Source organism: Lacerta agilis, chromosome 9 (assembly GCF_009819535.1).
Source record: "Lacerta agilis isolate rLacAgi1 chromosome 9, rLacAgi1.pri, whole genome shotgun sequence".
NCBI classification, from domain to species: Eukaryota; Metazoa; Chordata; class Lepidosauria; order Squamata; family Lacertidae; genus Lacerta; species Lacerta agilis.
This window is the reverse complement of record NC_046320.1, coordinates 45,172,357-45,194,634: the sequence shown is the minus strand read 5'-3', so window position 1 is coordinate 45,194,634 and position 22,278 is coordinate 45,172,357. Positions and strand designations below refer to the sequence as shown.

Sequence of the window (22,278 nt, the reverse complement as noted above, 5' to 3'; positions counted from 1 at the left end):
ATGAGTTTGACCAAACTGTGGAAGACAGGAGTGCCTGGCATGCTCTGGTCCATGGGGTCACAAAGAGTCGGACATGACTAAACTACTAAACAACAACAACAACAACAACAACAACAACAACAACAACAACAACAACAACAACAAATTGCTCTGTTGCCCTAGCACAAGAAATCCACTTTAAATAAAAATAAATAAAGTTTTGTGGTTTGAAAAGTGTCAGGGAAATGCACTGAAAAGTGTGGAATGAAGGAACAGTTAATAGGAGGAAGTGGAAACTCCCTTCAAGCAAATCAGGATGGATGCAGGACGAATGCTTATTTGTGAATCACTGCTTCATAAACAAAACAAGGCAGAATGGAGACTAGGCACAGTCCAACCACCAGATAAACTTTGTGCAAACAAATCAGGATGACTGATGAATGAACTGGTCATCTGTGGGAGTCCTGCACCAGAGTCTGGAAGAGCCGTCGCTTGCAAGGACAGAGGCAGTAAAGAGTGCCGCTTATTTGTTCAGGCAGTTACAGGCAAAAGTAGCCAAGGCATCAGTAGTAGCCAGACAACAGGATGCAACTAAATGTGATAATCAGATGCACATCAAAGTCTTTCTGCGTCGCCATCTGTATTTATTTCTCTCTTATTCCGAAAGATTTTAATCTGTAAAGACCATAACCAAATTGCTGCTGCTCTCCCATATTTATGCCAGATGCCAAATTACTCATATAAAAGAAAGGAGACTAGCAAGAATTAATGACCTGTGATATCTCTTTGTTTTAGAGAGCAAAGTCATCCAGGAATCAGCCCAAACATCTCTTTAGTAATGAACTCCAGCCAAGGCTCCTAGTAATGTTTAGATTTGATCCTCTTTCTTTCATTTCAGCCACAAGAAAGCATCACAACAGGATGGGGGGGTGTGTAAACCTCTAGCATGGTGGCACCTAATTGTCACTGAGGATTCCTTGATCTTTGCTTTGTCTATCTCTGCTGATTTTCAGTTATTCTGCCTTTCCTTGTTACTTTTCCTGAGTCTTGCTGCTTAAAACAAAAGGCAAAATAGGTTCTTGGATCTTTCCTTTTTAGTCACATGCAGATGCTAAAATTAGGTTTTGTACTATCTCCTCGAACTGGTCTGCAGCGATAACATGTAATGCAGTTTTGGGCAACAAATGACTTTGAGGCATGCACTCTCTCCTAACCAAACCTACCTCACAGGATCGTTGTGAGGATAAAAATGGGGTGGCGGGGAGAGGGGGCATTTATGCCCCCTTGGCAGAAAGGTGGGATATAAATGAAGCAAGTAGATACATACATTTTCCTTGAATGAATAGGCAGATCAAATTATTTAAGTGGACCAAGCAATAGAAGCTGTGGTCCTCCGTTATGTTGCTTCTGGTCCCAACCAACATTGACATGTGGTCCCTGTAGGTTGAACCTCCCATGGACTGAAGAAGCCTGCCATTTCTGTTTCGTAGAGATGGGCAATGCATCTGATGCCTGTTTCCATGCAAGAAGTAAATCGCACTGTGTTCAGTGGGGATTACTCCCACTGTGCTTAGGAACACAGCCTCAAAGTTTAACTTTTTGGGCCAGGATGCTTTATGCTCAAGAGATGGAAAGAAGATTCTGTGCCAACCAAGGAGGAGTGGCAAAACAAACTTGTGGACTGTGCCGAAATGGCAAAATTAACGGGAGCAATAAGGAACCAAGACGCAATTACATAAGCTTGACCAATAAGGAACCAAGAAGAGAGAAAAACTTTATTAGGGAGACTGAAGAACATTTGTAGATTCTTTGAAATGTTATTGTGCACATATTAGTTAATTAGCAGGACTAACTGAAACCAAACAGTTAAAATACAACTTAAAAGGAAACCATGAAGTAATTAATAATTGGATTAATTAAGAAAACGCAGGGTTATAATTTAAAATAGAATTAGAAACTGCAAAAGTGGTGGGGAAAGTAAAAAAAAATGTTTACTGTAATATTGGATTTGTATTGCTGTTGAAATATTTTGGAAACTGAAATTATTATTTTTTTAAGTTTAATTTTTCAGCTTCCCCTGCAAGGCTTGAAAGTGGCAGCAGAGTACAGCCGTAATCCTATGTCCTAAGGTGGTTAAATCCTATGGGACTCAGTGGAATTTATGTTGAAGTTTGACTGGGGCTGGTCCTGGAATTTGTGGGAAATGAGTTGAAATTCCTTCCTTGGGTTCTCATGCAGCATATACTGGCTCTGGGACATTGTCCCTTTGCAGCGTATGCGAAAAAGCCATAAAGCACCAAACGTCTTACAAATAGCTCTTTCGCTTGCATTTATTGAAAGGTTTGGTGCTCTGCCATCCCCTGATTTCCATAATATGCTATTTAGTTTTTGGCAGTTTGAGAATCTGGAATTGCCAGGAAGTTTCTTCATCCGGAAACAACTGGTGGTTGGATGCAATTTGAAGTTACTGTTGAGCAGAAATTATACCTTCTCCCCAAAGGTGCTATTCAGAGATTCCGACAAATCTTTCTGTCCCCCCCCCCTGCTACTGTCCCAAGGTGACAAAGAGGAAATAGCACTGTAATCAGAGACCTCTATTCTTCTAATAAAATTAAATGGGACAGTCGAATAAAAACACACACACAACCGGCAACGTTTAATAGCACAAGAGCACCAGGGGGCACTCTTGCCCTGCTGTTGAATTGCACTGCGCCAGCACAGCAGACAGTAATCCGCAGATGAGACTGGAAACACATTAGGAGATTGACATTAAAGTATTTACACCAGGCTTACAATGGCAAATTCACAGTGTGCTTTCATAAACAAAGGGCCTGCCCAGACATTTTTTTCTAAAAGGTTTTCTTTTTAGCGTCACACTCATGCTCATTCCTATGGGAGCCAGCAGCAAAATATCCCTTCTCCTTGTGATGTATGGAAGGAATATAGCCTTTCTCAGCCTTCCTGAGTGGGAACAGGTGTAGTTATGTATATATAGAGTGTGCACACTGGGTTCAGTTTTTGTTTCTTTTAAGTGGATTCTGCCACTAGTCCCAGAAGGGACTCGGCAACCTACCATATGTGCGAGTGAAAAAAGCTTCTGTTCCTATCCATGGCATAGAACAAGATGCTTGTTTCGGTGGAATAAGTCCTCTGCTTGAGTGGGGGCTTACTCATAGGAAGTGCTTAGGAAAGTAGTACCCCTTCCATTGCTTGAAGTGGCAGCAGAGTTAGGTTGCAATCCTAAGTCCATTTAATAAGAGAGCAAGTCCTTTTGGACACAATGGGATTTACTTGTTCTGAGAATAAAATTGAGCTGGACGTCTGACTGAGGTTGATCCTGGCACTTGGAGAAAGGTCAGGAGAATAGAGCTGAAATTCTTGCCTTGACCTCATATAGAGCATAATACCAGCACTGGGGTACCTTTGCAATGTGTCTGAAAAAGCCAGAAATCACTGCATGCCTTACAAATAGCTCTTGCATGCACCCAGAAGAAGAAGAAAGCGCGCGCATGCACGTGCGCGCGCGCGCGCACACACACACACATTTATATATTTAACCCATGAGTGCTGCTTAAAGGAAACCTTCCCAAATTAGTGCAAGTCCCTTATGTCACTCATCGTTACAAGTAGCATCATGGCTCCTCTGTGAGATACAGCTGCAACACTTGTTCACTTGTAGAATGATTGTGGGGAAAAAATATTTTAAAAAATGTGCAACACTGGTTGCATTTCTGGAAAGGCCAAATGTGTGATTCTTCAGTGCAAAGCTTATTCTGCTAACGGTATCTTTTCTGCAACATGGTTCTTCCTGTGTTTAAATAAAGGTTTCCTTCAAATCAGGGTTGGGGAAATTGGCACCCACAAGATCTTCTGTGACTTCAATCTCCACCATCTCTGATCACTGGCTATGCTAACAGAAGTTTTAGCTCATCAACATCTGAAGGTCCACAAGTTCCCCCTTCCTTTTCTGCATATAAGCAAAATAGACATTTTATTTAGTCTTTATTCATCTCTTCCCCTCCCCCCCCCACAAAAGCAAACTACTTTCTTATAGAACCATGAGTGACAGCTTGTGTGCTTTATATTTAAATAAAATTATATTTACTGTCAGGAATGTGTTATCAGGATACTTGTTTGAATGATAACAAAAGCACTCAAAGTTAACTAACAATCTGGAAAACTGGGAAATGATATATGATGTGTGCGAGATTTTGAAGTCACACTTAAGAAGCAATCCACTTTATACAAACAACAACTAACTCTTCCCCCTGCATTTTCTGAACACAACACCTTGAATGCACTAACTGATGCCTTTGTAAGAAATCAATGTGATTAAAAGGAGTTTTATTTGAACCAGAAATCCCTGGGGCTCAGCTGGGACACCTGTTTTGGGCTGGGCCCAGGTTTGGATTTATAACTAGATGTAATAGCAAAGAAAGAGCACCGGCTTAAACGTCTCTTGTAGAAATCAGTGGGATTAAATGCAGTACCCCTTGACTATCTGCCTTTAAGGAGCAGCCTTCAGCAGCACCATTCCCCACTCCTTTCCCCCCAAGCAGGCCAATGAACAGCTCTATTCATGCAACGTCTGCCTGTCTGTGGATGCCAATGGAGATCAGGCTGCCGCCCAGAGAGTAAGCAGGTGAAGGGCAGAAAAATGCTCTTTAGGTGGGAAAACAAGTAATGACGGCAAACAGCAGTTGCCGCCTTGCCCTTTGGGTGGCGCAGTGGATCCAGTTCTGTCCACCACACTGCCCAGAGAGAGAAGGCAGTGCAGTGGCTCCGACCCTGAAGCAATTCCTGCCTATAAATTGCCCACTCCAACAAGGAAATTGGTCACTCTCTCTCCAAGCAGCGTGGTAGGGGAAAGTGGGGTGGTTCCATCCAGTCATCTCCAGAGAGACAGAGGCAATGGCGGTGTCGATTTCTAGTATTTGCTCATTGGTTGCTTGCTGGAATCAGGGTCAGGCCAGCTCTAGTCATTCTGCTAGGTAAGACAAAGGACAAGATGTATTTTATGTACTATTAGATAAGTATATCCCACTTTTCTTATAAGGAGCTCAAAAAGACATGTATGGTTCTCCACCAATCCATTTTACCTCCACAACAACCCTGTGAGGGAGGCTGGGTTGAGAAATGGCACCCTACATATATTGTGTCAGGCAAGTGTTACCCCACACTTTCTGGTGCATTTTCCCGTGACTTTATCAAATCACCATTAATTGTGCAACCTGGATTGTGATTCAATTCCACCTGGAAATAGCGGCAGCCTAGAATCACCCAAAGGACTGGCCATACTGGCGTGTAAGAGACATGCTTATAGTGAGAAGCATGCATGAGAAGCACCCAAGTTTCCTGCAGCAGCCAGTGGCTGCCCTCCCATACTTGTCAATTTACCCCTTTGGGTGGGTAAATTTTATTATTATTATTATTATAAAAAAAAAAAAAACCTCTGTGACCCATTTGCAAATTAAGTAAGCGCCTGGGAACGCGCGCACAGCGAGGGAGAACTGCGCGTTTGCTGCTGGGGATGCGGAAATAAGAACCGCTACCTTTCGGGGCAGGCAAGGAAAGCTGGGGAGGGGGGTCCCCCAAGAATAGAATGTCGATGTCGTCCCTCTCCCCCTTGTGTAAAGCCTCGACCCTTATATAGAGGCAAAGTTGACCTCCGCCTCTTGCCTGCACTAAGCCCCGGCAGTCAACCGCGCCGATGCTCCCGAGTCCCGCAGCGGGGGACGGAAAGCGAATCGCCGGCTTCCGACGGCGACGAAGCGGTTAAAGACAAATCCGCGTCGCGCCTTCCCAGACATGCTTTGCTTAATCCCCTTTCGGACTTATTGTTGACGGCGGCGAGTCGCCGATCGCCCCCCCCCCCCCCGCCGTCTGCGGAGTAAGCAGCAGCGTCTCTCTCCGTGCTCCTTAGCGGCCGCCCGACGGAGCTGCTCTGGCCGACCCCTCCGACGAGCGGCGGCTCCTCTAGCTCCTGTTGACTGACGCGCCGAGGAGCCAGTGGCGCGCACGCCGAAGCGACCCCCGGCTCTCCGCGCGGGGAGGAGGAAAAGGGGCTGTGGGCGGAGCCGGCCGTCGAGGGGAGGCGTGTGGGCGGGCGGGGAGGCGGCTGGCCAATAGGAGGCGGGGACGGGGCGTTTCTCGCCAAGCCCAGGCGGGAGGGGCCGAGCAGGAGGGCGTCGCGCCGGCGAGTGAAGAGCCGAGAGCGCCAGGAGGGGCGTGCAAAGTTTCTGCCGGGCTCGCTGCTGCGCGGTGGGCGCGGGCAGGAGACTAGCTCGCGCGCGCGCTCTCCTCTCTGCCGTCCGGCTTGGCGAGCCGAGCAGCTGATGGAGGCGAAGAGGGGACCCATAGTCGCGCCCAGCTGAGCGGTTGCCGTGCGCTCCCAGCCTTGCAGGGGAGACGCTGCAACCAAAAAAAAGTTCCTGCTCGTCTCGGCAGAGTGGAAAAAGGGAGTCTCCTCGCCCCGCGTCTCCCCTTTTCGTTTTGCACCCCTGATCTCCTGCGAGGTGCTGTGCAGGGCGGCTCGCCAGGGCTGGGGTGTCTCTGCGCTCCTTGTGGGTGCTGTGCGCGCCGCCGGATGCCCAGCCCGCGGCGGAGTTGATGCTCGCAGGGATGTACAAAAGAGAGGCGAGCCGTGGCGGCCGCTCTTAGCTGAAGAGAACTTTTTTTGCACAATGCACAGGAGCGCTCCGAGCTGCGCGCACGTCCAGAAAGGCTCCAAACAGCGGTGGCGACGGCTAAAGGTGGGATAAGACGGCGGAGAAAAGACGCTCCGAAGAAGCTGAGAAGGAGGAGGAGGAATCGGCTGCATCTTTTCCCTGCAAAGAAAGGACGCTGGGTTATAGCGAGCAAAGAGCGGTGGCGAGAGGCGAGCGCTGGCACTTTTTACGCCAAGTTGCTCCGTCGCGCGTCCCGTCGGCTCTCGGCGCGAGTTTTGCTGAAAGGACTGGACGGACTTTTCTCGCTCTCTGTGAGTAACCATCCAGCCCGGAGCCGCGGGTGGTTCATTTTAGCCATGCAAACGCTGGTCCCCCAGCCCGCACAAGTCGCTTGAAGGGAGGGGAAGCGGCAACAGAACAAGAGAAGGCTGCGCCTCTGTGGGAGACAGCGACGGCTCTCGGACCTACAGCTTGTTTCGCCTGGCGCCTGCCCCGCACGCGAGAAGAGATGCCCGCGGCTGCCGAGCCGATGACAACCCGCGCTTCCCCACCTGGTCTCCGCTGGTGATGTGGATTGGCGCTGCTCGCCTGACTCTCCGCGGACTTTGGGCATCTCTGGGTTGTTTTGGCTTGCCTGCTCTGTTGGCCTTCGGCTGTGAGGGAGAATCTTTGCCCCGCCCCGCTCGACATCCTGGCTTGCACCATGGGCTCTTCCACCTGGCCTCTTCTCCCCTACTTCGCCTCCTTCCTGCTGCTGCCTCCGCTCCACGCCTCAGCTGAGCCCCGACAGCTGTTCCAGGTGCTGGAGGAGCAACCTCCAGGCACCTGGGTGGGCACCATTGCCACCCGACCGGGCTTCACCTATCGCTTGAGTGAGCACCATGCCCTGTTCTCCATCAATGCCACTTCAGGAGACCTCCACACCCGTGCCACCATCGACCGCGAGAGCCTAGCCAGCGATGTGATGGATCTTGTGGTGCTCTCCAGCCAACCGACTTACCCCAGCGAGGTGCGTGTAGTGGTGCTGGACCTGAATGACAATGCTCCCGTCTTCCCGGACCCTTCCATTGTGGTGACCTTCAAGGAGGACACGGGGAGCGGCCGGCAGCTTATCCTGGACACGGCTACTGATGCAGACAGTGGGACCAATGGCGTGGACCACAGCTCTTACCGCATCGTGGGTGGCAACGAAGAGGGCCGCTTCCGGCTCAACATCACTCTCAACCCGAGTGGGGAAGGGGCCTTCCTGCACTTGGTCTCTCGTGGCGGGCTGGATCGAGAGGCCACCCCGGCCTACCAACTGCTGGTGCAGGTGGAGGACAAAGGGGAGCCGCGGAGGCGTGGATACTTACAAGTCAATGTCACGGTGCAGGATATAAATGACAACCCGCCAGTCTTTAGCCAGACCCTCTACCAAGCTCGTGTGCCTGAGGATGCACCTGTCGGGGCCAGTGTCCTGCAGGTGACGGCGGCGGATGCTGATGAGGGCACCAATGCTGACATCCGCTACCGCCTGGAGGGGGCAGAAAGTGCTGCTGGAGATGGAACGGGGGCGCTTCCTTTTGAGGTGGACCCAGAAAGTGGGGTCATCCGGATCCGGGAGGCGCTGGACTATGAGTCCCGGCGGCAGTACTCCCTCACCGTCCAGGCTACAGACCGTGGGGTCCCGGCTTTAAGTGGCCGCGCCGAGGCTCTGATCCGCCTGCTCGACGTGAACGATAACGAGCCGCGGGTCAAATTCCGCTATTTCCCGGCCACCTCCCGCTTTGCCTCTGTGGATGAGAATGCGGCACCCGGCACAGTGGTGGCGCTGTTGACTGTGAGTGATGCCGACTCGCCGGCGGCCAATGGGAATATCTCGGTGTCCATCTTGGGTGGGAATGAGCAGCGCCACTTTGAGGTGCAGAGCAGCAAAGTCCCCAACCTGAGCCTTATAAAAGTGGCCGCTGCTCTCGACCGGGAGCGCATACCCACCTATAACCTCACTGTGGCTGTGATGGACAACTTTGGGGCTCCCCCGCCATTCCCCAGTGCCCTCCCCTCTGCCCTGAGCCCTGAAGGAGCTGCTCCTGCCCCGGTGAGCCGTTCCTCCGTGGCTAGCTTGGTGATCTTTGTGAACGACATCAATGACCACCCGCCTGTATTTGGGCAGTCGGTGTACCAAGTGAATATCAGTGAAGAGGTGCCACCCGGGAGCTACGTGCAAGGCCTGAGTGCTACGGATCGTGACTCTGGTCTTAATGCCAACCTCAAGTATAGTATTGTTTCTGGCAATGAGCTGGGCTGGTTCTGTATTAGTGAGCACAGCGGCCTAGTCACCACCAAGAGCCTCGACACCATCATGGCTAGGCCTCTCCTGGGAGTTTCTGGCCCAAGCACAGCAGCTTCTGCTGGGCTAGACCGGGAGATTGCTTCCCAGGTAGTGCTAAACGTCAGCGCTCGTGACCAAGGTGTGCAGCCCAAAGTTTCCTATGCCCAGCTGGTCGTGAATATCCTGGATGTTAATGATGAGAGGCCCCGGTTTGGCCAGCCAGATGGTTATCATGTGTCTGTGGCAGAGAATTCCCCTTCAGGAACTGAGCTGCTAGTTCTCACTGCTGCCGATGGCGACTTGGGAGATAATGGCACAGTGCGCTTCTCCTTGCAAGAGTCTGAGCCAGGAGGGGTGGCGGGTGGTCTGTTGGTCGCTCCGTGGGGTTTTTTCCGCTTGGATCCTATATCAGGCAGGCTCAGCACAATCTCACAGCTAGATCGGGAAGAACAGGGGCAATACACCCTGCAGGTCCTAGCCACTGACCTGGGCTCTCCTCCACTCTCCTCATTGGCTCAGGTTAACGTCAGCTTGCTTGATGTGAATGATAACAGCCCCCTGTTCTACCCTGTCCAGTACTTTGCCCACATCCAAGAAAATGAGCCTGCAGGCAGTTACATAGCCACTGTGTCTGCCAGTGACCCCGACCTTGGGCTGAATGGGACCATCAGGTACAGCATCTCGGCAGGAGACACCTCCAGGTTTCAGATTCATAGCCTGACAGGGGTTATCACTACCAAAACAGTCCTGGATAGAGAGGAAAAGACTGCTTACCAGCTGCAGGTAGTGGCCAGTGATGGTGGCAACCTCCAGTCCCAGAACCAGGCAATTGTTACCGTCACTGTCTTAGACACCCAGGATAATCCCCCAGTGTTTAGCCAGGATATCTACAGCTTTGTGGTGTTTGAAAATGTGGCCTTGGGTTACCACGTAGGCCGTGTTTCCGCTTCCTCTATGGACCTGAGCACCAACATCACTTACCTGATCACCACAGGCGATCAGAGGGGTATCTTTGAGATTCACAAGATGACAGGCCTGATCACCACTGCCAGCGTCATAGACAGGGAAGAGCAGGCCTTTTACCAGCTCAAAGTGGTGGCGAGTGGTGGAACAATAACGGGGGATGCTTTGGTCAATATAACTGTCAGAGATTTAAATGACAATTCCCCCCACTTCCTGCATGCAGTGGAAAGTGTGAATGTGGTTGAGAACTGGAGTACTGGGCATACCATCTTCCAAGCCAAAGCAGTTGACCCTGATGAAGGGGTGAACGGCAAGGTCCGCTACAGCCTTAAGCAAAATCCCAAGGACCTATTTAATGTCGATGAGCAGAGTGGTGCTGTAAGCCTGACAGGTCCGCTAGACATAAATGCTGGGTCTTATCAAGTGGGGATTTTGGCCACAGATTTGGGGGTCCCTCAGCATTCCTCTAGTTTCATTTTAACGGTCTCTGTCCATGATGTAAATGACAACCCACCCGTGTTTGATCAGCTCTCCTACGAAGTCACCATCTCTGAGCTGGAGCCTGTGAACTCCAGGTTCTTTAGCGTGCATGCCTCTGACCGAGATTCAGGCGCAAATGGAGAAATAGCTTACGCCATAATGGAAGGAAATACTGGAGATGCCTTTGGCATATTTCCAGATGGGCAGCTGTATATAAAGTGTGAGCTGGATCGTGAACTTCAGGAAAGATACACACTACTGGTGGAGGCTTCTGATAGAGCTGTAGAACCGCTCAGTGCCACTGTAAATGTCACTGTCATTCTAGAAGATGTCAATGATAACAGGCCATTGTTTAACAGTACCAATTATGTTTTTTATTATGAGGAGGAGCAGAATGGTGGGTCCTTTGTAGGTAAAATCAGTGCTGTTGACAAAGACTCTGGGTCAAACGGTGAAGTCAGATACTCATTTGAACACATGCAGCCTGATTTTGAGTTGAATGCCATGAGTGGGGAAATAACAAGCACTCATCAGTTGGATAGGGAATCCCTTATGAGGCAGAGGGGAGCAGCTGTGTTTACGCTTACAGTCATTGCGATGGATCAGGGGTTGCCAAAGCCTTTAAGGGACCAGGCAACTGTGCAGGTTTACTTGAAGGATATAAATGATAATGCACCCAAGTTTTTAAAAGAACTTTACCAAGCTACAATATCAGAACTAGCTGCAAACCTGACACACGTTTTAAGGGTGTCTGCCTCCGATGTTGATGAAAGCAATAATGGACTGATCCACTATTCTGTCATTAAGGGCAATGAAGAAAACCAGTTTGCAATAGACAGTGGCACTGGTCAGGTGACTTTAATTGGCAAACTGGACCACGAAGCTACTGCTGCTTACTCACTTACCATCCAAGCAGTAGATTCTGGGGTGGTTCCCCTAAGCTCTGTTTGTACATTGAACATTGACATACTGGATGAAAATGACAACAGCCCTTCCTTTCCCAAGTCAACTTTGTTTGTTGATGTCTTGGAAAACATGAGGATTGGGGAACTTGTGTCTTCTGTTACTGCCACTGATTCTGACTCGGGGGACAATGCTGACCTTCATTATAGCATTACAGGAACAAATAACCACGGGACATTTAGCATCAGTCCCAACACTGGCAGCATTTTCCTGGCCAAAAAGTTGGATTTTGAAACCCAGTCCATGTATAAACTAAACATCACCGCAAAAGACAAAGGAAGGCCTCCTCAATCCTCTACCATGTCCGTTGTAATATATGTCAGGGATTATAATGACAACCCACCCAAATTCCCACCTGGAGATATATTTAAGTCTGTTGTTGAGAACATTGCCATCGGCACCTCAGTCATTGCTGTAACTGCTCATGACCCAGATGCAGATATTAATGGGCAGCTGACCTATACAATCATTCAGCAGATGCCAAGAGGGAACCACTTCCATATCGACGAAGTCAAAGGAACAATATATACCAGTGCCGAAATAGATCGCGAGTTTGCTAATCTCTTTGAGCTAACAGTGAAAGCAACTGACCAGGCTGTCCCTGTAGAATCTAGAAAGTTTGCTTTGAAGAATGTGACCATTTTGGTAACTGACCAGAATGACAACATTCCTACTTTTGTATCACAAAATGCCCTTGCTGCAGACCCCTCTGTTGTAATTGGCACAGTTCTAACCACGATTGTTGCCGCGGATCCTGATGAAGGAGCAAACGGGGAGGTGGAGTATGAAATAATTAACGGGGACACAGACACCTTTATCGTGGATCGATACAGTGGGGACCTGAGAGTGTCAACAACCTTAGTGCCATCTCAGCTTATGTACAGCTTCATCGTTGCAGCCACAGATCTTGGCCCAGAGAGAAGGAAATCCACCACTGAGATGACTGTAATTCTGCAAGGACTTGATGGGCCTGTTTTCACTCAGCCAAAATACATCACCATTTTAAAAGAAGGTGAGCCTATTGGGACAGATGTGATATCCATCGAGGCAGCTAGTCCTAGGGGCACTGAAGCTCTAGTGGAGTATTTCATAGTCTCAGTGCGTTGTGAAGACAAAATGTTTGGCCGACTTTTTACCATTGGGCGCCACACCGGGGTGATCCAGACTGCAGCCATTTTGGACCGGGAACAAGGAGCTCGCCTGTATCTGGTGGACGTTTATGCTATCGAAAAATCTGCTGCTTTGCCACGAACTCAGAGAGCAGAGGTAACATCTATTTTATTTATTTATTTGAAAAGTAAATAGCTGTTTTGTTTTTGGTCCTGTCAGCTCAGTTCATTTATGCTGTTCTCCTGTGCATATTTTTGTATCCAGCCCCCTTGCTTCCAGAGGGACTTACCTCAGAGTAGACTTGCATGGAGTTCTCAGAAGTAAGTCCCACTGAGTTCAGAGGGACTTACGCCCAGGAAAACATGTATAAATTTACAGTCTTTGTCTTACAGAAGTCAGCTGTTTTACAGGTACCAAGGTTTTTCATTGTTGGATTTTTTTCCTTTGCTGTATAAAAGAAACCTTTGAAATTGCATGTTTTTTCTTCAGCATTAATATCCACTCAACAGATTGTGTTGGAGCAAAGCAGAGTTGTTTTTTCTTTGAGCTGATTAGCATTCTACATAAGTGACTTTTGGTTCTTACTGCACAAGCCAACACTCGATATTAACTATTTGGCTTTAACTGTGGGCTGTGACATTTTCTCCATGTATGAAAAATGCTGTATGATACAGGGCTTTCTCTCAGGCCTCTTGCCGATCACTTCAGTTTATCTTAACTTGCTAAGTAGACTTTTGAGTTTTTAGCTGCTTCTACGAGAGAGTGGACTATTTTCTTACAGATCATTGTTCAATGCTAGAGCATTTGGACAAGGCCCAGGAAAATTTTGACTCCTCTTCCAAATGAGTTTCCCTTCACCTCTGAACACAGCTTCTATTCCTCTGGTCTTGCCAATATTCAGGATTGTGTCTAAAGACTTGCTGATACCCTTAGGTTGTTACAGAAGCCAAATGGTGAATGTTAAAAAGACTTTGTTAGTAACCTGATTGGTGATTTAGAGTGAACGGATTCCAAAACATTAGTTATGATATCTTAATGTTCTGCCAAGTGTCTGTTTCTGCTGAAGGTGTTTTGCTGTTAAGCAAGCATATTTGTATAATCTTTCATGTGGCTAGAATGGGTATTGTCTTCCAGAGAGATAAATTTGGAAACTTCCCAGACAACAAGGCGGGGCTTTTATTTTATTTTTCCTTTTTGACATTGTTCAGGACCCTCTGACTTCTACACTGCACTCTGAGTCATTGCATTTTTGTGCACTGGAAGTTCAGAGCAGAACCTCTTCTATAGTCAACCAGCAGGGGATGCCGGAAGTGTAGAATGAGTCAAACATTTCCCTCATGGTCTTAAGCCTTTTAGTTCTGAAACTGAACACAATTGCATATTCCAAAGACTGACGTCAGTATGCTAATCCACACTGCAACCCACTGCACGTTTACTTGGGAGTTGGAAAAGATTGCAGGCTTTAGTTCTGCATCCACTTACCTGGAAATAAGCCCTATTTAATTCACTGGGGCATACTTCTGAGTAAACTTGCATAGGAATGCAGTGTAAAACTCCAAAAAAAAATGTTTCATCAGTGTACTGTACTTGCATCAGTTTACTCTGGAAATATGCCTTTGAGACGAACAGAGTTTGTGGACAGCAGTGATTGCAAAAACGTCGTTTGCATTTGTTTTTCACAATAAGTTTTAAAGGCAAAAAGCGGCTGAAAACGTGTAAAATAGCATAATTTGGGCTTCATTAGAAAGATCAATAAGGAATTTGACCATATTAGAGATTTCAGCTCTGTTGCTGTGTTATAATGAATGATTCAGATTACTAGAAGGAAACTTAATGTGCTTTATTATGGAAGAAATAATGTTATCAACAGGTTTTCAGCTCCAACTACAAGTTCAGCTCAATTAAACCAAAGGAGCTAAGCCAAAACAAGGTTCACATTTGAATTTAAAGATGTTATGAATTGGGGTGTTAATATACAGTATCCAATTATGGGAAAGTTAAGTCTAAGCTTGCAATCTCTTACTTGCATGCACTTAATTGAAGGTTCAAGAACTATTCATGTAAATAATCGGGTGTCTGTGGAGGGAACAGGTGATTACTTAGAAGGCCTGCACTGCCCTGAGCTACCTCCGCCCTGTCCCAGTAAGTAGGACGCTGCTACTGGGAGGCTGGATCCATGGTGTCACCATGCCAAGACAGCTGATTTTCAAATAAATGTTCCACCAGGAGCTTTCAGGAGGCTTTATATAGGTTAAACATCAACTTGACAAAACTATTCAGTAGTGGAAAGCATAGTGGGGCAGAGATGCTTACCTGACCTAATGGCAGGTGAGCAACAGAAGCTTATCATGAGGAGGGGACGGGGAAGGTGGTGGCAAATTTAGCTTGGTGCAAAGACACTGGCAGAGCCAATACGCCATTCCTGGTAGTGTGTTTGCAACTCCTTTCTTCTCCCCCTCTTCCTCTTGGTAAAGAGCAGAGACTCACCTGCCGGGAGTAAAAGGCCACACTGTCTGTTACTGCAACCAATTATGTAGGTGGTGGGAAGTCTGCATAGGAATAAAACCCCAATGTTATAATTTTCCCAAAGAAGCAGAATAATAATCCACATCCCCCTTTAAAATAGCAGCATCCTTTAAAAGTAACAACACATTGCTTCCCTGGGTGGTGCAGTGGGTCATGGCGTCTGACTCTTAGCCAGAAGGTTGGTGGTTCGTGCCCACCCAGGGACAGCTCTGGGCAGAATTCCTGCATTGCAGGGGGTTGGACTAGATGACCCTCAGGGTCCCTTCCAACTGCATGATTTTATTATTTTTTGGGGAGGAAGGGCAAGATAGACATAACTTCATGCTCTCTACATTGATTATTTAAGTTCTCTGTCTGGGCTTTCCTGCCCTGTGCTAAGCAAGTATTTTGAACAGGAGACAAGATTCTGAATAACTGCTTTGATTGGCATGTGCTCCTTTTCATATTGTATAACGAAATGCTACAGATATCCTCACAATTTACACACAGTAAGTGACAATTCAGGTGGAATCCACACACATATAAAAGACCGTTCTGAAAATGTTTTTCTTTAAATTGAATTTTCCGTAAGGCTCACCATCGCCATCTAGTGCCACATTGTATATAGCACTTAAAACACACTTAAAGGTAAAGGTACCCCTGACCGTTAGGTCCAGTCGTGGACGACTCTGGGGTTGCGCGCTCATCTCACTCTATAGACCGAGATGTTTTTTAATGTGATTTAATAGGAGTTGTGCTATGTATGGCAAAGGTGTAAGCATTCCCCCATGTGTTCAAACCAATAAAAACATTGGAAGTAAAATAATCCAAGACATTTCAGTCACCGGTACCTCACTGCCGTGGGAGCAGTGGGGGGTTGGGGGCGCTGCTTCAAAATAAATTGCATAACCACACCCACCTGTATTGTATTGCTCATATGACGGCCTGTTGAATTATAGATTATTTGAGATGTTTCTTTCTTATGGAATCCAGGTGTTGTTGAAGTTGGGGAGGAATATTGGGGGGCGGGGTGTGCTTTTACTTGAATATACCAGGTTTCAACTGTTAACTTTGAGTGCTTCTAACCAGAGTGGTATTCGTTGTGCTAAACATGCCGTGTTGAGGGATATATCCTGCCTTTTATCACAGTGCAGCAAACCTCATACATGTCTAGCTTATACACATTCAGCCTGCAGTCCTGTTCACTTGTGAGAAATATGAAGTACCATTGATTTCAAAGGGATTTAAGCATAAGTAACTGTGCACAGGATTGCAGTCATGTACCATGTCTGGAGCCCCAAAGGCTGCTCTGATGTGGAGAGGGGAAGGGACCTAAACTTGGGACAATCATGCTGTGTAATGCAATTTTTTTGGGTGACTTACTCTTACAAATGTATTTGATACTTATGTTTATAGAGCTTGTTGCTTTCATTTGGTTCTGTGTGAGAATTCAGGCGATTTCTAAAGGAATTTGTTGGAAGTGTGATTAAGATGCCTGGATTTTTAAAATATATAATACCTCTGCACAACTAAAGATTGATGTTTTCCTTGGAGTTTTCATATAACTATGTAGGCTCCCTGGTGTTTCTTCCCCCTCCCCAATCTCCCTTTCCGCCGCTGTTGTTTTTGTAATCCATCACGAAGCCTCATGCTGTCCGAATGATAAAGAAATATTGCCACTAAAAGAGGCAGGGATTGTTTCAGCTTTTTAATTGTTTGAGCTTCTTTTGCTTTGTTTGTTGTGAATAGGTTTTTTATCAGGTCTGAAGTCTTCTGCATAAGAACACAGCAGGAGCATGGCTGCTATTTTGCAGTGTTTCCAGGATCTAGCAATTAAATGTAGATTTTCCCCCTTCCGACTGATCCTTGATTAATGGCAAAAACACAATATACTCGTGATTAGTATAGTGACTAAGTACTAATAACGGTGCAGTCCAATATATATCTACACAAATTTAAGGCCTGTTAAGTTCAGTCACTTATTCTCAACTAAGTGTGTTTACAGGACTGCAGCCTAAATATAGTACATTGTACAAATATAGTTACAGGTAGGTAGCCATGTTGGTCTGCCATAGTCGAAACAAAATAAAAAAAAATTCCTTCCAGTAGCACCTTAAGAGACCAACTAAATTTGTTCTTGGTATAAGCTTTTGTGTGCATGCACACTTCTTCAGATACACTGAAACAGAAGTCACCAGACCCTTATATATAGTGGGAGGGTGGGGTGGGGTTTTTCCCAGAAGGGGAAGACATGGTGAATTGTTTTTTCCCAGAGCCCCTTACTCCTGGGATGCTGCTGTTGGGGTGTTCTAGGTGCTGTGGCAGATGGCAGGAGGTAAGGGGAGCATTGCTGCTTCTGTTCCTCACCCATGTGAAAAGAAAGGGAGGAGAGAGTGAGGAAGCTAGGCATACCATAATACCAACCAATACAAGCCTAGTCCTGCATTTGGAGGGGAATAGGCTTGCCTTAGGTTCTGAATGGGGGGGGGAGTTTGTGTTCTGAATTTCCCTAAGTCCAAATTCACCCGATCAACAGCTTGACTGACTGTTTGACTAACTTAGTTTGACTCACTTTATCTCTGAACTATCTGTCTATATATATATAACTATAATGACTTAGGGTGTTGCTGCCATGTTGATCCACATAGCGAGATGTGAAGTTATTAGAAAAAAATGCCTTTTATTGAACAGGTGGCAGAGAAAATGATAGGGACATGTCCCTCCACAAATGCCATTTTGTTAGTCTTGGGAGACAATGTGCACAACATGAGACAGAAAAGCATGTCTTAATCCAGCATTTACTTGATTGCAGAGAAAATCCTGGCGGACGACAGGACACTGATATTTTTCATAGCATATTTCCCTAGGGGTCACACCTGCTTTCCTAATGAAAATGGAGAAGAAGGAATGTATAAAATCTGCCCTGTGATTTATTTATTTTTTAAAAAGAAAATCAAATTCATGATGGGCAGAATGAAAGCTTTTAAGAGTAGAAAGGTAGCTGTATAATTTGAAGCTGATATTTATGGCCAGGACAATTACTTCTGTGAACTTACAGGGATACCTTAACCTAGCTTGCCATGAAGCCCTTGTGCTGGTCAGGGAGCAGGAAAACATAACAGCATCTTACTCTCTAACCTACCCACCCCGCCTCCTCTCATAGGTATAAAAGCAGTTTGGGAAGGGTGATTTTTATCATTCAAAAAGGAGCTTTCAATTACAGCCTCCAATATTGCTTTTCTTTTCTTCTTCTTTTTTAAAGTTGGGCATGAAAACACACAGCTGGCATCTAACGTGTAGTTTGGTGGCATGTTCTCTCTCAGTAGTGGGGAGACTCAGTTTCAGCCATCAAATTGAGTTTGTGCTTAATTAATCACAGGGAACGGTACTATATTATTTTAAATCCAATTCTTGACAGATTTAAAGCACTACATGACCTTTGCACTGATAGAGAAAGACTGAATTGGGAGTAAATACTTTCCTTGCAAGGCGAGATCCTATTGGTTAAGAAAGAGAAATACACATGCCTGCCAAAATACTTGGCTCAAGCAAAAGGGACACAGATGGCTGTGACTGATAAATATGTCTATTGTTATTTTTTCTGATCAGCACTTTGTGTATGAAATATAGGAGTGTAAGATAGTAAGAGCAGCAATTTAAAAGGCTGAAATAAATGTTGAGAGTTCGTTGTTCTGCTGCAACTTTCTTCAGTGGTGGGGCAATGTAAGTCGAACGTAAGGAACAGCACAGAACCAAGACCATTTGATATTTATACTACAGGAAAGATAATAATCTGTACTCTAGGACTGTTTTCCCCTGCATGTGAAGACAGGCTTTGGGGGTTTGAGTGAACAAGACCAATATTGGGTCCAACAGTAAAAAAGGCAGTTTCTGCATGTGATGTAGAAGGAAGTTAAGGACAGATGGGGCTCCTCAACCTGGGGTGGTAGCCCATCTAGGGGAAGGAAGACTCTGATCCTAAACCTCCACTGCCTTGTGGGATGTCCTTGGGAGAAGAAAAGGCTAAGGAGTAAACCCAAATCTGGAGTGGAGTCCCTAAGATGGTTGGCTGGTCCCTTGTACGCCTCCTTCCAGCAACTCCTGCAGCCAACTGGTGCCAAATGTATTGCTCTGCTTTCCTTTGGACCTCATCAACAAGGCCGAGAGGGAGTCTTGTCATCTGGGCCTTGCGCCTTGGGGAGGTCACTTCAGTGCTGCTAACACAGCAGTTTGACTTCACCCTCCATTGTCTCTTGAGGCAGATGGATGCCAACAAGTCTGTCTCCTTGTTCTATAAACCAGTCCACGTGTGCTAGTAAAACCCTGAAGTTGTAACACCTTCAGCTTATTTTTGCCCCACAAGTGGGGCTGTGGTCTGTTGGGGCGTCAGTGGTTGGTGTGCTGGCATTGTTAGTGATCAGCGAATGGTCTATTTATTGTGTATGGACCATAGAAGGGAAAGCTATCGTTGGGTGATAGAGCACATGTCTTTCATGTAGAAGGTTATGGGTTTCACTCCTGGTATCTCCAGGCTGAGCTGGGAAAAGCTTCTGAATGACACTTTGTATCCTGGTCTGTGGCCTTCAGGGAAAGCTGGCAATATCGATTCATAAGTCAAAGTTAAAGGCCAGGCTAGGCAGAGGGTATCCAGGACCTTGGACAGGTGCGAGGGGAACTATGAAGGCAGCCAGAGGAAAACGTCTCGGCAAAGGATGCAGATGGGCTAGAGTTAGGGGCGAGTGTGAGGTGGTCAAGTTTGCTGTTGTTCAGTGTGGTTAAAATAAAAGGGATTGTGAAGAACTCCAAAAGGATACATACCAAACAGGGTGAATGAGCCATATAATTCTCCTCATTCCAGTTGTGTTCCTGGAACAATGCTGCGATGTTCCCTGCTGCAACTCTCTGTGTGGCATAACAAATCACATGTGAGGAGTTTCAAAAGAAGTTTGCGTGATGCATTTGAAGCTGGGGGGGGGGGCGCAAAATCACAGCGGGAAAGGGTAAGTTGTGTTTTGATCTGGAACATTGAATTGTATCCTGGCCATTTACTTCAGTAGGATTGAGATGATGATGTCCATTATATTAGGTCATCAGCAAAGCAGCAAGAAACAGTCGTTTTCTGAAAGCTCCCATAGTGGGTGTTACAAATGAGCAATAAATAACTCATGAAAAATCCATTCTTTGTTTTTCTTAATAGCCAAAGGAAGGTGAGCCTGCTGAGACTCAGGCCTGCCCCCTGAGAAGCTTTTTCTTTTTCTTTTTAGAGGCAGTTAAACAGACTTTCTCCAGTAGGAGTTATTGCTCTCTTAAACCAATTTTCAACATTTGTTTGCAGAGCAGTAATTCACGGTGTCTTTCATTTCTCTGATAACACTGTCGCTGATGAACAGCTGATAATTTCTAATAGTATTGGTCTTCCTATAGGTTTTTCTGCTTCTAGTAATTTTTTTAATTAATTGTTTTTTGTTTTTGTTTTTAGTATGGCCATGCTAGCTCATGGTGGCTTTCATTACAGTTTGTAGTGTTTGAAATGTCTGGTCTAACCTTTAATAGATAAATGAATGAATAGCAAGAACTTACTTGACAGGATAGCTGAAACAAAACATGAGAAAACTAAATCTGTGATTGTAAGGATTATTCAAATAATGTATATAAAATACTATGAATACTTTACAGTATTATAGGAATGTTAAGTGTTAATTGCCAGCAAGTCCTATCACCTTGGTCTAATTCCGTGGTATGATAAACCTAAAAAAGGGAGTTGGGTTAGGATCCTGAATAGGACTGGGCATTATATGTGCACATCTCAAGCTGTTAAAATCGTCTTATTGGGGCAATATATTTAATGTGGGATTCTGCCAAATTCTGTCTGGTTTCCAACTACAAGAAAAGAATCCTATGTAAACATTCTGTGAATACATCTAACTTCTTTGTATTTGAACTTCTGCCTTTAAAGGACCCTGCATATACCATATGTAGTTCCTATTTTGTCAAGAGTGTAAATTATGAGTCTGGAGCCTAGAAATGTTGGGGATGTATAAAACCTTCTTCTGACAGAACTTCATAAGCGCGGGTTGGGTACATGAAAGATTGGGACCATTAATTACGACCCCAAGTTCTCCTCCTCTCTTCCTGCATGTTATCAGTTCACACACAGAATATCTGCAAATGCCTAAGTTCACTGTGGGATGAAAAAAAAACCAGCCTCAGTGACCAATCTTTTATGGTGAAATTGTCAAAGGAGAAACACAGTTTGTGTTATCAGCATTAATCGTTTGGCAATCAAGGTATTCTTTACCCTATAATAAAACAGTCTGCATGGGCAGAATTCATTAATGAGAATTGTGAGGCAATATTGTTAACACAGTACCCACTTGAATGGGGTTAGCGATAAATTCAAGTACTAGGAGGACAACAGTGCAACTTAATAGAGAACCCTTCTATAGAAACCTCTGTCAGGGAGTCAATTAGACTCCATCCAAAGCAGTGTTTATTGTATATGTCTCTTAATAAGCAGGCATTTTTGAATAATTTTGTTATTTTTTGGCTTCTTTGGGGATATAATTTTAAGAAGACTAAAGAAAGTCTGCCCATTTTCCTTTGAGAGAATATGCCGCCAAGAACTGTGGCAAATGCAAAAAAGGGTGCTCTAATAAGGAGGCATATACTGAGGAGCTAACGGTGTGTGTGTGTGTGTGTATGTGTGTGTGTGTGTGAAAGAGAGAGAGAGAGAGAGAGAGTGTTTGTGTGTTTGTATGCCTTTAAAACTCTTCAGCTGGCTGTCAGTTCATGCATAAAGTAGACTTGAAAGTGTTAAGATGGCATTATGAACTATTGAAATTATTAAGTTTTTTTTTATTTTTCATTTTCAAATATTTTCTAACTTCTACTGAACTGGTGAGAAATGCTTGAATAACTGATTAGAACACCTTTCTTTATATGCATAGGGGAGCCTGGATTGGTGGACCTTGGCTCCTGGCCTACTGAATGGCCGATTCAGATAGAATAAGGGGTTTGGGAAAGGGGAGCTACCGTCATGGAAGCTCAAGGAGTCTTGGAACAGTGGGGTCTCCTCTGCTGGTTTTAGGGAAACAGAGGGCCATTTTATACAGCCAGAAGAATCATGTGCTGAAACTTTTCCTATACAGGACCACTTGGTACCACTGCTCCCCTACATCAAAAACTCCGTATGGGAATAATAGAGTTAGAGAGATCAGGTTAGCCAAATATTTGCTAGGAGGTGCGGAGTTCCTCTGTGAAGGTCCCCAGCCTGAAGTGGTGCAGGCAGGAAACGCTTTT

General features: G+C 45.8%; 1 protein-coding gene across 1 annotated transcript in view; it reads left to right on the top strand.

Moving 5' to 3' along the window:
- The first annotated feature begins 7,230 nt into the window (after positions 1-7,230).
- FAT4 (FAT atypical cadherin 4) overlaps positions 7,231-22,278 on the top strand; it is a 130,258-nt gene continuing 115,210 nt past the window's right edge. Inside the window, 1 exon segment of the mRNA XM_033159708.1 lies at positions 7,231-12,630. Coding sequence (XP_033015599.1) covers positions 7,351-12,630 — 5,280 coding nt within the window. The 5' untranslated portion in view covers positions 7,231-7,350.